This window comes from Vipera ursinii (genome assembly GCF_947247035.1).
Source record: "Vipera ursinii genome assembly, chromosome: 1".
NCBI lineage: Eukaryota > Metazoa > Chordata > Lepidosauria > Squamata > Viperidae > Vipera > Vipera ursinii.
Window position 1 is genome coordinate 138,811,419 of NC_139512.1, and position 18,126 is coordinate 138,829,544.

General features: G+C 37.8%; 1 protein-coding gene across 1 annotated transcript in view; it reads right to left on the reverse strand.

Moving 5' to 3' along the window:
* Nucleotides 1–18,126, reverse strand: part of LRP1B (LDL receptor related protein 1B) — a gene marked incomplete at both ends in the record, with an annotated part of 936,568 nt that overhangs the window by 84,227 nt on the left and 834,215 nt on the right. The window contains 5 exon segments of the mRNA XM_083348746.1: nucleotides 3,602–3,718; nucleotides 10,458–10,551; nucleotides 10,906–11,054; nucleotides 12,254–12,442; nucleotides 15,333–15,532. Of these exon segments, the coding sequence (XP_083204872.1) occupies nucleotides 3,602–3,718; nucleotides 10,458–10,551; nucleotides 10,906–11,054; nucleotides 12,254–12,442; nucleotides 15,333–15,532 (749 nt within the window).

Genomic DNA, 18,126 nt, shown 5'->3' on the forward strand with positions numbered 1-18,126 from the left:
TTTCTGAAAGTCTAAGAAACTACTTTGACTTTGTTGAACTATTTGTGACTGCATTAGATTGAATTCCAGTGTGACATGGTCACTCTCCCACAAAGTTCCCACAACTTCAACCCCCTCTATCATTTCATTGTTGTTAGTAAGATTTAAGTCCAGTATAGCTGACCCTCTAGTTCCCTCCTCTACCTTTTGGGTGACAAAGGCGTCTGCTAGGTTCATCAGGAACCTGTTTGATATCCTGCATGGTGCAGAGTTTGTCTCCCAGGTGATGTCAGAGGAGTTACAGTCCCCAATTAGTACTGTGGTATGTTTTCCAAACATCTTAGCTAACTGATTAGCAAAAAGTTCATCTACTTCCTCTGCTTGTTTGGGTGGTTTCTAGTATACACCTATGGCAATGTCATTCCTTTTTCCTTCTATATTATCCCAAATCCATTCAAGAAGACTTTCAGCTATGATTTTGTGCAGTTCTGTAGCAGTGTAGTTATTTGCTACAAATAAAGCAACTCTACTTCCTATTTTGTTAGCTCTGTTTCTTTTGAATAATTTAAAGCCTTTTAGCAGTATATTCCAGTTTTGGGTTTCATCCCACCAAGATTTGGTAATGGCAACAATGTTGAACCTGTTCTTATATACTAGCATCACATTTGCTCTGTTTGTTCATTATACTTCAAGCATTAGTGTATAGATTTCTGAGACCTTCTTGACTGAAATTGCATTTGCTTCCTACTTCTTTTGTTTATATCTGAGTTCTCCTTCCTTTTCATCACTCCTTATCTCATTGTTTGTTTGGTTTTCTTGAGGTTTATGCTTGGGATTCGATCTTAAAGATCAGTCTCCCTCCCCTTCCAGTTTTGGTTTAAAGCACTTCAGATAAGCTGAGCCAGTTGTCTTCCTTGTTCTTGTGAGGTATAGTACATCTCCTGCCAGAAGCCCTTTATGCAGGTAATATAGACCATGGTCTAGAAATCCAAAGTTCTCTTAACTGCACCATTATTTAAGCCAGTGGTTTACTTCTAAAATCCTTTGTTCCCTAATTAGATGCTGACCTTCCATTGGAAATACAGATGTCCCTTTGGCTTTCATGCCTAGCTGCTCATAGTTTTCAAGCTCTTTGTTTTCAAGCTTTGTTTTCAAGCTTTGTTTTCAAGCTCTTTGTTGTATCATCTACCCCCATATGAAATAGAAGAAAAGGACAATAATCTGTGGGCTTAATTATTTTAGTAAGTCTTTCAGTCACATTTTTGCTCTTTGCTCCTGGAAGACAGCATACCTCCCTTGATAGAGTCTGCAGATTGCTAATTCCATCCCTCTGAAAAGTGAGTTTCCTATCACCAACTCACATTCTTTTCTTACTGTCACTAGTGTGCTTGATAATGTCCCTTTGCCAAATATCTACATTTTCTTCCAGGGGTAGGAGATGAAGTTGATTGTTCAGCTCCAGCAGGGCTGGACTGAACTGGTGGATGCAGGGACATTGTTTTAGATTTTTTTTTCTATGTGTCATTTTGCCATCTATCTATCTCTAAAGTTTCATTTTTCTGATAGTTGTTCTTTAATGTGTTAATGTCTTCCTTTAGTTGGAATTGATCATTTTGCTGTTTGAATCTCAGAGTGGCTAGATTTGCCTCTAGATTCTTTACTTTTTTCTCATTTAGTTTACATTTGGTAGAGATAATTTGTGTCTTCTATTGGCACGAATATTCTGCAAATCACAACAATGTTAGTCTTTTTAAATGACTATGTTTTTCCATGATTATTATTTTTCTTGCAAATGGTCCCAACAGTTCCAATGCAGGATCCCTTATTTCTTTTAAAATTTGGTTTAATGCAGGGTTTTATTTTATTTTTTTAACAATCTTTTCCATACCATATCCTTTGTTTGTTTGTTTTTTAAATTGGTCATTGCTTCCTCTTGTGGTTAATGTTGAAATAACACCTGAATGTTAGTGTTGGAGTAAACTTTAAACCTAACACATCAAAGACAGATCAGATCATCTTCAAAATATAGTTTGTAATCCACAGAAGGAAGAAACAAAAAGAATAAAAGGAAAAAAGGCTCTCAGCTCACAGTTATTGTAAATGAGTATAGAAAAATAGTAATTTTTTGTTCCTTGTAGTTACAAGTCAGGATCTTATTTTTTAGCAGTATTTCTAATTTTGCCTAATTTTGAGGTATCTTATTTTTTAATTTTAAAAAACTTAAAGATTTAGAAATTTAGTTTTTTAAAAATTAATAACTAAAATAGTTTTATGTAAGGAATTTAATTTAATGACAATAAATTGGTCTAATTTTAAATCAGTTATTTTCTTTATTTTAAAAAAAAATTCTAAAAAATCAAAAACCTAAAAATTTTATAATATACAATATGCAAAATTTTACAATACAAATTTCAATTTTTTTAGAAAAAATTGTTTATGCAGGGTTTTATTTTTTAATAATCACTCTTGAGTTTAATGCTGAAATAATGCTTAAAAGTGAATCCTCTGCTCCCTCTTGTGGCTAGTGTTTAATTTCCTCTTATGGCCAGTGTTGAAACAGTTTGTTAATGTAAAAGTGTAAGTTGTCCTTCCTTTACTTCTGTGTAAAGTTTGGTTGTCGCTATTTTGACATGTTGCACTGCTATTTCATATTCCATTGCACAAATGTGGTTCCTACCATTCTCATCCAACATGTTGCATGTCCCAGTTACGCTTTGATGCCATTCCTTCTCCTTCTTCATCTCTTTTTCTACTTCCTTTGCTTCATTAACTGTTTTTTTAACTTTACTTTTCCTCCTTTTTCGTCTCCTTCTTCTCTACTCTAAGCACCTTCATTTGCACATGCTGCCACTGCTGTTGCCACTGTTAGTTGTGTCCCTGGGCTTTGCCACTCCTCAGTTGCAACTCAGTCATGTTGCTGCTGCCGCTACCATTGCAACTTGTTGTGCCCACTGCCAATGCCACCACTGTCTCTTTTCCTCATCCTCCTATTTCCTTCTCTTGCTTTCCTTGTTTTCCTTCTCCTTTTTCTCCTTCCTTTGGTTCTTTTAACTTTTTAACTTCGTTTAACTTTACTTCTTTTAAATGATTCAAATGATTAAATTATGTAGACCAATCTTTTCTAACATATAGTGGCAGCCATTCCAAAATTGGGAAAGGGGAATCCTGTCTTGACATTTACTTAATGTTTTGATTATTTGCCTTGTCACGTAACAGAATTTTCAAATATAATTATGTTCCAATCTGTTAAATTTCTTAATACACAGTAGTATTGGCAGCAACAAGTAATTCAAGATTTTAGTTAATCAGTGAAAACTCCAAATGAGCCTTATTAAAAAAAAATCAGATATTTTACTCTTTTGTTGAATCAACATTAGACAGCATCATACCTGAGAGATACGAATCTTAAAATATTACACTGATATATTGTAGGACTGTGTCCATCTCAAAACCTGTTCATTTATGATCAAAATTTCTTCCACACAACCTCAATTCTCCTGAAGGTTAAATTGTCCCTTGCATATTACATGAGGAGTGTTTTCAGCACGTATACAGGAGAGCAGTGAACAATATTCTCTCAGTTGTCCAATATCCATTTCTTTTATATCATATAATGACTCACCACAATTAAGTTCATCTGAACTATCTCCACAATCATTTTCCCCATCACATATAAAAGCTGGTAAAACACAGAGACCAGTTCCACACTGAAAACGTCCTGGTTGACATTTAAATTCAGCTGAAAAAGAAAGGGAGGTTTAGAATGCTACTTATTTTGGTAATAAAGTGAAACTGGGGCTTTTCTAACATTCCCAGAAATTCTATGCAATAAAGATAGGCAATTGAATCATATATGGTAAGAATCAATACAGATTTAAAAGTATCCCATTCCTCAGCCTATTTAATCATAATGTTCTCTTCTAAGACACAGTCATTTTTAATCAATAGAAATATAGTCTCAAAAAAACATAGTGTAATGTGTTTCCAGTGTTACATTTCTAGAAATTTTAATCAATCATTTCCTTACTATACTGAATTAAATGGCTTTACCCATATTATTCCTGGTTACATTTGCTATACACCTTTTCTAGCTGGCTGACCTTTGCTGAACTTGAAAAAGCTAAGCTTGAACAAATTACTTTCCTGGGAAACAACTATGAAATCCCAGAAGTATAAATTGGAGAGGAAGTACAAAAAAAGCATGTATGCATACATAAACAAACAAACAAATAAATAAATAAACTCCTAGGAGAAAAAAAACCCATAGCAAACCATTAGATGTTTCCATTAGGAGGTGAGCATGACTCAAGAAAGATCTTATCATTAAAAACAAAAAATGAATCCAATTGGTATCAAAACCTCTGTTTCTCATCAGTAGCACATATGCTTTCTTTTATTTGATTTGCTATAAAAGTAATATATAAAATGTATCAACAATCAACAATCATAATTTCTACAGGTAGTCCTTGACTTACAGACATTTGTTTAACAGTGGCCTTGGAAAGGGTGCTTTATAAAACACTTTTGACCATTGCAAAATATCACACATCCCACATGGTCATGATCTGAGTGCTTGGCAACATGTTCATAGTTACAACCGGTTTCCAAGCACCTCATAATCATGTGATTGCCATTTGCAATCTTCTCTGCCAACAAGATACATAGTATTTTATCTCTCTCCCTCGCTTGAGAGAGACTGTTCAATTTTAACATAGATGGCCTTTTTGACTCCTCTTTCAAACCAGTGATCCTCTCTATCTGGAATGTTCACATTCTGATTTGAACCTGTCTGCTGTCTACAACACAGTCCATTCACCAGTCCCAAGAAGGTTTCACACCTATTTGCACTCTGATTCATGTGACCTTGAGAGCACAGATAAATTTTCAAGGGGCTTCAATGACTCTCAGAGAGCTAATAACCAACCTTCAGAATGCTAATGACCAGATTTATTTATTTATTTTATTTTAATTCCATTTATATCCCGCCATTCTCCGAAGACTCAGGGCGGCTTACAAGCTTAGCAGATGACTGCAAAGAATATAAATCCTTCCATTCCCACCATTTAGTCTTAACTGAAGAAGCTTCTTGGATGAGTTTTTACCTCTATGTGTATTATGATCAATATTTCAAAGAGTCACTTTTGGGTTAATATCCTTATTAGAGGATATAATCATATGCTTATTTATCCTGAATTTTTACTACTATGAACAAAGGTTTCTAGTATATGTTTTAATACAATATACAACTTAGGAATTCTCATTTATGCTAAATTATTTTGAATTGTTAAAGTTCCAAAACTCCATAACATAAATAAACAAAAGATATAATGTATATACTAAAACGATAAGGAATGTTTGCTGATATTTGTTATTGCTTTCCTGCACAACGGATCTGTAGATCTTTTTCTAAACCAACTTAAGTTTATACATTGTCTCATAATAGTAATCTCATGACTGATAACCAGTGGTGGGATTCAGATAATTTAACATTGGGTTCTCTCTGAAATTACAGAACCCTGTGTAGCGGGTGGAGCTACCCCATGTACTCCACACCTGCTTAGTTCAAGGCCGCTGCACCCAGGCCACTTGCCACTCAGTGACCTCTCTCTGCCAGTTCAATGACCCGGCTGCCCACTCACCTCTTTCCTTTCACTCCCTCCCAAGCAGGACTGCCATGCTATGGAGGATGGATCTTACCCAGTCCCCCTCTGCCTTTTCAGAGCTAGGGGGAGTAACAGTGAAAGGCTCTGTTGCCACTGCACAACAGCTGTGTCTGCTGCTAGTGGGGCTTTCTTCAGTCCCCGCCACCCCTGCTTCCCCTGCTTCGCCTCACAGATCACCTGCCCAGTGGCAGCTGCCACCTCCTTCTCCTCCGCCAACTCTCCCACAGCTTGCACCGTGACTGGGGGACACAAGCCTCCCATGCTCCCTCCCTCTGCCAGCCCTGGTATCTCTCCGCCAGCCCTCCATTGCCACCATGGTGCACCTGCTTGCGCGAAGCAGCAGCATGTGTGGGCTGCCTTCTTCCCAGCCAAGAAAGGGAGAAAGGCGGCTTACAGAGCCTCCTTTGCCTCCTTGGGTGTTCTTAAGTATTCTTTCCTTCTTCTGGTCAGCACTTTCTTGCTGCCCTGCATCTCTCTTCTCTGTTCTAGAAATGGCAGCCCCATTTTCTGCCACTTTCCTCCACTTCTGCACCTGCTTCGTGCTGCAAACAGAAGAGCTTTTCTCTTTTTCTCCAGGCCCTTTGAAATTGCCCCCCTGGTAGCTACTTTATTCCTCAGCTGATCAGGAGGAAAACATGTCTACTCTGGATTTTAAGACAGAAAAGTGAAGCGGGGGGGGGGGCTTTCAAAAGGCCTCCTGGAGAAAAAGAGCAAAGCTCTTCTGTTTGCCATCTGAAGTGTGTGCCAAGCGGATCTGCTTCCTAAGGGCTTTGCAGAACCATTGGGGGAGGGGAGCCTGGTCTTCCTCACCCAGCTCAAGCTGGAGTAGTTTCCCAGAGCTTAGCTTAGCATCCTTCCATACAAAGCGTCCTTCCTTTCCTCCCTTCTGCCGGGAGGAAAGCAACAGAAAACAGGGCTGCCATTTCCAGAATGGAGAAGGGAGACACTGGCCGATGTAGGGCAGCAAGAAAGTGCGGTCCGTAAGAAAGTGCGGTGGCAGAGACAGAGGGCTGGCCGAGGGACACCAGGGCTGGTGGAGGGAGGTGGCAGGGGAGGTTTGCGCAGATTTATCATAACCGGTTCGCCAAACTCAACAAAAAATTAGGTATCAGTGCAAACCAGCTGGATCCCACCACTGCTGATAACTCCAACTAATTAAGAAGCATTCGTCATGACTTGCAACAGTTTTCCTTTTCAATACCTCTGAAGCATTAATTGCAAAAGGTAATTAAGAGCACCTGGTTTCCTCCTAGGTAATCTAGATTTGAATGTAAGAGACTACCTCTTACTTTGAATTTGAATTATAGTAAAGAAGATAAGTACTGAGATTCATTTTGTATCTGTTGCCTAAAAATCCATTTTTTTCCTTTCCCCAAGGATTGGTGTATATCTTAGCTATATTTTAGAGCACAAACTCATGAAGTCATGTGACGTCACGCGACGTATTGGGACTTTTCCCCCATTGCTGGCAATGGGGTGGGCGCGGTTTTGGTGTGACGCGTCTGGCCTGCGGGCCAGCAGTTTGACATGCTTGTTTTAGAGGATTGCTTATTTTAGCAGGTGAAATTCCAACCCTCTTAAGTATCCTACCCACTTTACTGTTTTCAGGAAATAAGGAATGGGAGATCAGCTAAGTTGCCTAGTAATTTCCTAATGTGAAAAGGATGCAGCCTATTAACTTCTTGCTGAGGAAAATAAGGAGCTAGGTTTCAGGGATTGAGTTTACTGAATAAGTGAACAGGAAGAACTAAGATGAATCTTCCAAAAGAGTGAAACAACCACCACAAGTGGCCGTGTGTTCTGAGAGGCTACTTGCTCAACTGTGAGGACTAGAAAGTCTATCTCCTGTATAGTTCATAATTGCAGCAGGTATAGCATATCTTGAAAGCTGCTGATTGCCCAGTGTACTATATGTGGGGCAGCCGACTGATTGCTTTGTCTCAAGTAAGTGTAAACTTTGAAAGGAATATAAGGCAGACACATTTGAGGAACCAAACAAATGTATATGGAGAATGTGAGCAGTTTTCTAGGGGAATACCTTTCCTCTCTTAGTCAAGAGTTGGAAAAGAGAACAAGAGAGAAAAAATAAAAATGAAAGCCTTTCTACTGATGTGTTCTAAAAGAGAAGAGGAATGAATAGGAGTCTGAGATGGGCAATGCTTATGGAATGTTCGTCTTTCTGCGTGAAAAGAACTTGCAAACCTTATACAGTCCTGAAAAAAAACGCTAGAGAATTAGCCTACACCAGGGGTAGGCAACCTCAGCTCTTTTATGAGTCAAGGACTTCAACTCCCAGAATTCCTGAGTCAGCTATGCTGACTCAGGAATTCTGGGAGTTGAAGTCCATGACTCATAAAAGAGCTGAGGTTGCCTACCCCTGGCCTACACTCAATGGCCACACTTCAACTGGTATGAAAGAAGGATTTATCAATTCAAAGAAAGGAAACATTACAACAGAACCTGATAGGGACAAAAACTCTCTGTAAGGAATACCGTCAAATGGAGGAGTAATCCTAGTGGATGAGAGTAAAGATCAGAAGTAAGAGACACAAATCATGTTCTGCCTCACTGGAACTCAGAAACAGTTTCCAGGTCCTTTGAAAGAAAGCAGGCTCTGAGTGTTCAAAATAGGAAATAGAAGCACTGTAAGAGAGTAGATCCCTAGCGGCATACATAATGCAACTGTTACTGTATAAGAAGACAAAGAGAAAAGCCAATGTAGCTGATGGCTCACTAGTATCAGCAACTGACACAAATATATGCTGACATAAATTTATTACTTTATTGTCTTTCAGGGCCAAGGATCAGGACATAACAGAACACCTTCCGAGTTAGCAAGTGCCTTCCTGCTAATACCCATGGGACACAGAATACTGCAGAGAGGTGATTCAACCATATCGCTATGGGTTTTGAAAAACACCTCAGGGGGGAAAAATATTAAAACTGCTGGGTCCTTAGCTAATATTCTCATTCATTTTTTTCAATCCATAGAAGAGGAAAGATGAATATAGCAGATCAATTTCTAACTTTTAAATTTTACTGAAGAGATTTTGCTTTCTGAGACAATCATCTGAATTACCTACAGGATAGATTGACTGGCATCTCACAAGAACTTATAAAAATGTATTTGACCAAAACATGAAAAGCTTGATTAGAATAGCTTTATAAGGAATGTTTGGGGGGAGGGCTTGCAGAGGGGGAGGGGGGAGGAAGTGGAAATGAAAATCCTAAAGGAGAGACCTCAAGTAAAGATTTCTGCATAGTAAAATCTGAAAAAAAAATTGGTTGATATATTTCATGGCCTTTATTGTGAATGTAGTCATGCTCAGAGTAAAATGCTCAGGGAATAAACCAGATGAGCCTAAGCTCTTAATTGAAATGGCCAAATATAATTTAAAAGGTATAATGGAGACCTGATGGAATGACTCTCATGACTGATATGTAGCAAGTAGGGGGAAAAAACCCATATGATAAAAAGGAACAGAAAAAGGAGAAATCATGTTGCTCCTATATCCAAGTAAATGAGTCTGGCAATGCTATAGAGACCATCAGGCTTAAAATAAGCAAATAAAAGTAATGCTGTTGTGTCTATCACCCCATCTAAGCCAGAGAAGATATATGTTGCTTTCCAAAAGCAAATTGCTGTTCTTTTGAAGAGGCATAAACTGGCAGGAATCAGAAAGTTTAATTGTTCTAATACCTGCTGGGACAAATTGTTAAAAGCATAATTACCTTTCTGGCTTCTTTGTCTACATTACGTATTTTATCAGCATCGCTATAGATGAACATTTTTATTTTTCCCAAAATATTTCTACAATAAACTATAAAATAAGAGAGAAAGGTATCCTTGTTTTGGGTTCCTATTTCTTTGAGAGTATTCTTTACTTGCTTCAAAATAATCGATGAGATTGGGGAGTTGTTCATCTGTCTGGTGACGACATGTTTTCTCAATATATTTATTTGTATTTTGCTAAACTTTTAGAAGATTCTGTTGCATACTTCTGTTGTGACTTATAGTCCTTGCAAATCTGGCATTACATGATTAGTGCAGCCTAATACTTAGGCTGTTTAAACTAAAAATAAAAAGCTTGAATTAATTTTTGATGCAATGTTTATATCTGGTGCTGATTTTGGACCTGTTAAACTGAAAAAGCTTCTTGGATGAGAAGTGAAACATTTTCAAGGAAAATAAAGTCCAGTTGCCTTTTGAAAAAAGCATCTTTGGGACAAACATGATCTGGATGACTGAGAATCTCCATAGACAGACCCATTAATATTTTATGCTGTTGCTGTGTGAAAAAGATTGGATGACAAACTATGTATATCACCTTAGATGTAAAGGAAATAGTGTAGAAATACATAAAAAAATATGACAGATGTGTTGTTTTCTGTCAGCATTGTTTACTTCACACTTTCTGAATGCTGAAAGGAGAATATTGTGAAATTATCAAATGGCCTGCTGATTTAATCATACGTCTGCCGCACTAGAGAAGATGGATAGCAACCATACATTCTAAAAGTGATTAGCAAAAGCCTAATAAATCTCTTTTGTATTATTAATTACAAATTTAATACATATAAAAGAGCACTAGAAAATCTAATTTCTCAAGTCCAGTTGAAAATCCTATAGAAAAGGTTTGATCACTGTAAGAATTAAGGTACTGTATTTTTTATTATGCAGTAATATTTTTCATTTTCAAATGCAATATACAGTATGAAAAAATGACTTTCAGCAGTTTTATCTATCACTTTTACAATATGATTGATAAGTCTGAAGAATAGTATTACTAAAATATTGTATTCATTTATACTTACGACATTCTTCAGGTTCATCTGATCCATCTCCACAATCATCAACAGTGTCACATTTCCACCAAAATGGAATACATTTGTCTGTCCTGCAGCGGAACTAAAGGAGAAAAGTGTAACAGAAAAACTTTTAAAATAGATATACAACTTATAAAGATCTATAGGTGTGTGTGTGTGTGTGTGTGTCTGTGTGTCTGTGTCTGTCTGTGTGTGCGTGTAGAATAAAAAGTCAGTAACTGGAATCTGATATACTGATTATTATAAGCTACATTCTTTCATGTATATAAATCTATTGTATTTGCTACAATAATATCCACACTTACAAAATAAATGCTTCTGAGAATTAAATATACATTTTTATAGCAGTAGCACATATCTCAAAATATGTAAATATACTTAAAAGGAGATACTGAAAATATTTTTTAAAAACTTCCATTTCAAAAAATATACATACTTGACTGGCTGTGCAATTTGATAAGCAGGTCTTATTATCTGCTGCGAGGTAAAAATTGGTAGGACAGGCACAAGTGTGAGTTTTATTTGGGGCAAGAAGGCACAGATGACTGCAGCCACCATTATGTAATGTACATGTATGTTTAGCCACTAGAAATACAAACATAGAACAGTTAAAACATGCCCATAAAACTCAAGTAAAATTAATTCTAAAGTTGTAATATCTTCTAGTTTAAAGATACCTCTTACATGTTTGAAACATAAATTTTAGAAATATTATTTTAAAAGCTAAATTAGAATAATAAATTATGAAAATTGAATTACTATTTTTCTATAAAAGATAGTTTATATGACATAAGATCATTTTATATTATATAAAACTAATTCAAACAATTGACCAATAATAAGAGCTGTGTTATGTATCTTTTTATATAAACACAAAAAAGGAACTGTGTGCACACCCTACTTTATTCAAGTCCCACTGAAACCCCCATGGAAAGAATTTCTGCAGTGCAGACATTGTTATGTGTAAGCTTCCACCTTAACACTACATGCAAAGTCTCCCTGCTCCAGAAAATATGTCTTTACTTTTGAAGATTGGTTTTACAATATTATTATTGGTAAAACAGAAAGGGAAAGATAACACTCACTATTCATCATGTTGAATTCTGCACAGAATATATTGTATGAACTGCACTAAAGAAAGTTCTAAATTTGGGTTAAGGTGAATTCTACACCATGGAGCTGTGGTGGCACAGTGGTTAGAATGCAGTATTGGAGGCTAATTCTGCCAACAGCCAGGGGTTTGATCCTCACCAACTCATGGTTAACTCAGCCTTCCATGCTTCTGAGGTCGATAAAATGAGGACCCAGATTGATGGGGGCAATATACTGACTTGGTAACCAGTTAGAGAGAGCTATAAAACACTGTGAAGCAGTATATAAGTCTAAGTACTATTGCTATCAGTCCATTTCTATTTGTCCAGGAAAATAATTTGGAGGATGTTTTTGACCGAGGAGGAATCTGATCCTTATATCAATATTAAAAATGCTGTTTTCATTTCTACCCATACCCGTTAAAAAGAAACTAGGAAAAATGGAGGAAGTTATTAAAGGCTGTATCTGTGATTTATCCTATTCAATTATAACAAGTATTTTGAAGAATAGCCAATTCATAAGAGAATTGGCTATTCTTCAAAATACTTGTTATAATTTTACTTTTCTAACAATCTTAAACTTTCTAAATAGTTCATGGTTATTGCTAAGCAGAATTCAGCAAAAAGTCTGGTAACAGAGGAACAGGCATTTGCTTGAATGAATATGTAATTTAAAAAAAAATCAGTTCTTACCATTAGGTTGCCTGAATGAATGATAAACTTGAATATCAGTTATGGCATGCCATGAGTTAATCAGTGCTACTTTATCTGCTCCAGAGATTTTGTGGGCACGGTTGACAGTCTTGGTTTTTCCATCTGTCCAGTATATATAGTCTTCAAATAATGTTAGAGCAATCACCCCTAGAACATGTTGATTAGGAACTGCAATAGAATATAATAATATTAGTGTTGAGTTTTGAGAAAGACCGATAGTTAAAATATTTTTTTATTGCAAAAATTACCCTAAAAGTGCCTTCTGTGGAGGCCTTGCCATTATGTCTTCACAATCACCGTGAAGTTGCTTCACAATCACCGTGACTATGCATTTATCTTGGTTAGCACATTATATGTCTTTTAATCTCTGCCTTATATAGAAAGCCTTTTGCTGTTTCTCTTTCAGTTTTTTCTTCACTGAATACTTTGTGATGCTTTCTCCAATTGCTGAATTATCATTCTCACCTGCCTGCATTTCCTCTCTAGATATCTTCAACCCATATTTCCTTCTGCGGTTCCTAACTTTCCTCTAAGTAACTTCTGAGAATAAAGAATTATCCAAAATCTGACAATACTTTAAAACAGACATTCACGTGATGTAAACTAGGAAGACCTCTCAGTAAACTCTGCTACAAAGCCACAGGGCAAATACTGAAAATAATTGGCAGAAACTCAAATTCAACAAAATATGTGGGGGATATATTTTAAAACATCCTCTCTCAAGAGATAAAGAAAAAAATGGCAGAAATCAAAGCAGACAATCCTGGGCAGCAAGGTGATAACAGGATGAAGGACTACTCTTTTGTGTTATTATATAATAATTATCCTCGTAGTAGTATGAAAGCAATAATCCCTTCAGTTTCCTGGATCAAGCAATTCAGAACTTTAAAAATTTATTATTTATTATTTATTTATTAATTTAATTTCTATACCGCCCTTCTCCCGAAGGACTCATTATCAAATCAAAAATCAAAAATCATTATCAAATTCAAACTCTGTCTACAATTAAAGTCATTTTGTCATAAATAATTATGTAATGAATATGAATATACACACATGTTATTAAACAGAAGAGGAAGAGAGAGTTCTTTTTTTCAGTAAAACAAAATCAGTTGTTAAACCAGCTGATAAAACTTTGTAGTGCAAGTAGTCAGGATAAGAGATTTGAAAACACAGAGGTGGAATTAATGTTAAAACTAAAGATTTATCTCATAAAATCATATCATCTTTACTCTCCTACCATCCAGTAGGAGATATAGGAGTATAGCCAGCCGTACCAACAGGCTGAAAAATAGCTTTTATCCGTGGGCTGTTAGGCTTTTAAATGGGATATAATCTCTGTGAACTTATGCAGAATTGACTTGGGAGGCCGGTGTGTGGTGTAGTTGGTTCACATGGTGTGGTAGGATGGAGGTGTTCTGTACCAGCCTGCTACCGGCCTTGCAGAAAAGGCAACCCCTTTACAGACGGCAAGAGGCTGGAATACGTCTGCCAAATTTATTACAAAAACAAACAAGACACGAACCAAGATATCGGAGCTTTGAAACACTATCTGAGCGGTTGCTTTCAGCAAACCAGCCCTCCCCACACAAGTCCTTTATAAAGAGTTCAGGGCGTGGCTTCTCTCTCCCTCCTTCCGAGAAGCCCCATTGCCTTCCTCTGTTTACTCCTACTTGACTGCCTCCTGCGTCAGGCATCCTTGAACAGGGCCAGCTGTGGGTCATCTTCATCCACGCTGTCAGGCACACACAGCTGGGTCTCCACCAGGTGGGAGGGGCCTGGCTGGGGGCTCTGCGGAGCCTCAAAGCCATCATCAGCAAGTTCTTCAACACCCCCCTCCTCCCCCTCATCTGAGTCATCCGACCCAACTGCCGAACCCACAGGCTGACCCTGAATCACAAAAGGAGGGTTTGTTGTCACTGTGTGTTGGGGGGAGAGAGCACGGGGGGAGGCTCAGCTAATCTCAATGTACACATGTTGTACTTTGACAATAAAGGTTTATTATTATTATTATTATTATTAATGTGATTTGTATGGTAATCACTGAAACCAATATTCCCCTTTGTGTCATCCCACAGATCTGTATTATATAAACAATGAAAGCTTCCCTCTCTCTCCCTTGTCCTTAAGGTAAAGGTAAAGGTTCCCCCGCACATGCGTGCTAGTCGTTTCCGACTCTAGGGGCCGGTGCTCATCTCCGTTTCAAAGCTGAAGAGCCAGCGCTTGTCTGAGGACATCTCTGTGGTCATGTGGCTGGCATGACTAGACGCCAAAGGTGCATGGAACGCTGTTACCTTCCCACCATAGTGGTCCCTATTTTTGTACTTGCATCCTTATTTTTATATAATTGCCATAGTGCAGGGGTGTCAAACTGCAAACCCATGGGCCGGATTCATCATAGCAAAACCATGCCCATCCTATTACTGGCAATGGCAAAAAAGTTGCGATACGTCGTGACATGTCACATGACGTTGCAAGTTTGACACCCCTGCCATAGAGTGTTAATTTAGTGCCAAAGGAATGAACTGGTATTGTTTAAATGTAGAATTTTGACATATGACATGAATAGCATAAGTTGAGATGAAGTTTTACTGATTAACTATTTCCAAGTAAATATATCACTTTTAAATAACACCATGTTGCAAATGAAAACATCAATTTATTAACTAGGACAATGAATTCAAGCATGAACTATTTTACAAAGGAAAGTGCTTTTCATACTATGCATATATATTGTCCTTAGCTTCTTCATGTACAATGTGTATCCAAAATCAAACCTCATAGGCCAAACACAATATGTTTTATTATTTATTTTTTCCACATAAAATGTTCATGTACAGGAATGTCCAAAGATCATGCATCAAAAAGTAAGGAAGTGTTTAGGTGAAAATGACAAGCAAATTGATCTTTTAATATAATTTATGGAGTAAATTGTCTACGGCACCTAACTTGAGGCATTTGTATTATTTGAGAAAATGTAGATTATAAAATAATATTTTTGAATACAAAAAAATTGGCAAAAGAACAGGCTGTAATAGTTTCTTGGAGTGTAACTAACCTTTATTTCTGCGGGTGCCATCCATATTAGCAAATTCAATATGATTTTCATCAGCCCAGTAAAATCTTCTGTTTACATAGTCTATTGTAAGAGCCGTGGGTCTAGATATCTGTGTTTCTATCACAACTGTCTGATTAGAGCCATCCATGCCAACTCGACCAATATGAGGATATTCACAGCAATCAATCCAGTACAAATACCTAGGAAACAAAATTCATAAATATGATGTTACTATGTAACATAATCATACTAACTGTATAATTGGAAATGTTACAATTTACAAAGCTGTATGTAGCATTTATTTTCAAGTATCACATTGTACACTATCAATGAGCTAAGTTGATAGCTGCTAATTCATAACTGAAAGACTCTATTCTTTCTCAAGAGTTGATAATGGGCTTAATGTTGGTCAAAACCTTAAGGTCAGAGTTATGTTTCTTTTGCTGAATTCACTTCATAAATTCACCATAAAGCAAGAGATAATATGGCAAAAAAGTGTACAATGGATTTACTTTTTTTAAAATGTTCCATTCTCTCCTGTATCTTTTCTTATGATAGTCCATTACATCAAACTCTTTCTCTGTTCAAATTAATTTACAATGTTCAGGAGACTTCCGGTGGCGGCGCAGCGCCGGAGACAGCCGTTTCGGGCTGCCCGCTGCTCAGCTGAGTTGTTTTCACCCGAAACAGCGCCGATCAGCTGTTTGGGTGGATTTGAAGCCCCCTCCTCGGGAGAAGAGGAGGGGGTGAGGCCCCAGGTAGGGGTTGAGTTCTCCGGGGCAGCCTGAGCTTAAAGCTTGGGCGGCTGAAGGATTGAACTCCCCCGTAGCCTGGGTTGCTCCCAGCTGTTCAGCGTCTCTGCTCCGGGATTTTTGGAGCAGAGCCAGGCGTTTGCGACCACCCCTGCCAGAAGGAAAGACCTTGGAATAAAAAGGAGCAGGCAGAGCGGTACAGGAGGTCAAGGTGAAGAGGACTTTTATTCTTACTCTCTAGCTTAATGGACTTTATAAACTTAAAGTGAAAGTGCGCAACAAGTGAAAGTGAAAAGATCGCGGCTAAACCTCCCTCAAAAACTCTTCGGAGTGCGGGAACTTCCCCGGTGCAACAGACATCGTTGCAAGCTTTGCTTCCTCCTGCTGCATTGACATCGAAGGATTTAGAAGATGCTTTGGAAAAACAATCCCAGGTAATATCAGAAATGCTGGGTGACAAGTTGGCAAAGGTGGAGGAGAAACTGGAGAAATTGGAGGAGAGGATAGAAGAGAAGTTTAGTGCGATGAGGGTAGACATTTTGTCTACAGTGGAAAGAGTGGCTGAATGTGTGCAAAGTTTGGACGAAAAAGTGGAGGATCTGAGTCAAAAGAATGCTATATTAGAAGTAAAGGTATTGGAGAATGAAGATTTAAGGGATAAAATGGACGGAGAATTGGGTCTTGTCCAGTATCACCAGATGCAGCATGCTATTAGAATCAGGGGCTTAAAAGAGAATCCTAAAGAAGACCTAAAGCAGCTGATTTCTGAGGCTTTGGAAGAAGTATTGGGTCAGCCAGCATCTGAAATAAAGGGATGCATGGATAAAGTTTTTCGTGTTAACTCATGGATTGCTAGACAGAGAAAGATACCTAGAGATGTGGTGGCTTATTTTATAAAGAGAGAAACCAGAGATGAAGTTATTCAAGCCGCTTATGATACTAAAGTTGTGATTGCTGACCAAGAAGTTTTGGTTTTAAAAGAAATTCCTCCAAAGATTTTAAGGAGAAGGAAAGATTTTGCATTTCTCGTGCAAGAACTTAAGCAACGTGAAATAAAGTTTAGATGGGAGATTCCTGTCGGATTGGTGGTGATGCATGAAGGTAAAAGATACCGTCTGGTGACTGTGACACAGGCGCGTGACTTCTACAATAATGTTTTAAAAGCGACCCCACTATCACTTCTGGAAGCTGCAAAGGGACTTGGAGAAGGGAAACCCCAAGAGGCCGAAGGTGGAAAAGAGGAGAATGGTGCTGGAGGGGATCAAATTATAGCCTCGTCGGCTGTTGCTGGAGAGCAGAGGGTGACGCGTGACGCTTTAAAACGAGCAAAACAAATAAAAGAGCAAGACCAACAGAAGTTTATGGAACTCTCAAAGCGTACTTACAGTGAAGCAGTGGGAGGAGCGCGGCCCAAAGAAGACAGAGGGGCTATTAAAGATGTGCTCCAACAGCTTCGGGATGCCACGTATGGCGACTAAATTTCTAACCTGGAATGTTAATGGACTAAATTCACCACAGAAGAGAAAGAAAGTTTTTCAATATTTAAAACAATTCAAGATTGATGTTATATGTTTGCAAGAAACGCATATTAGGGTTATGGACCAAAAGTATTTATCGAACTCAAGGTTGGGCACGCAATTTGTTGCCTCTGCGATGAATAAGAAAAATGGAGTGGTTGTTTATGTTAAAAGCGCCTTAACAGCGGAATTAATTGAAGCAGATAAGCATGGAAGATATGTTATGATAGATTTGTTGTTAGAAGGCAAAAAACACTTTTAGTTGGATTGTATGCTCCTAATCAACAGCAAGCTGATTTTTTTAGTTCACTTCATACAAAGCTTACTCAATTGGATTACAAATCGTTTATTTTTATGGGGGATTGGAATGGTGTTTTGGATGTACAGATGGACAAGGCTGGTTCTTTTAAGCATGCTCCGAGTCATGCCAGATTGCCTAAATATTTTTTTGAAATGAAGGACGATTTGGAACTGCGAGATATTTGGCGTGACACCCACCTGCATGAAAAGGATTATACTTTTTTT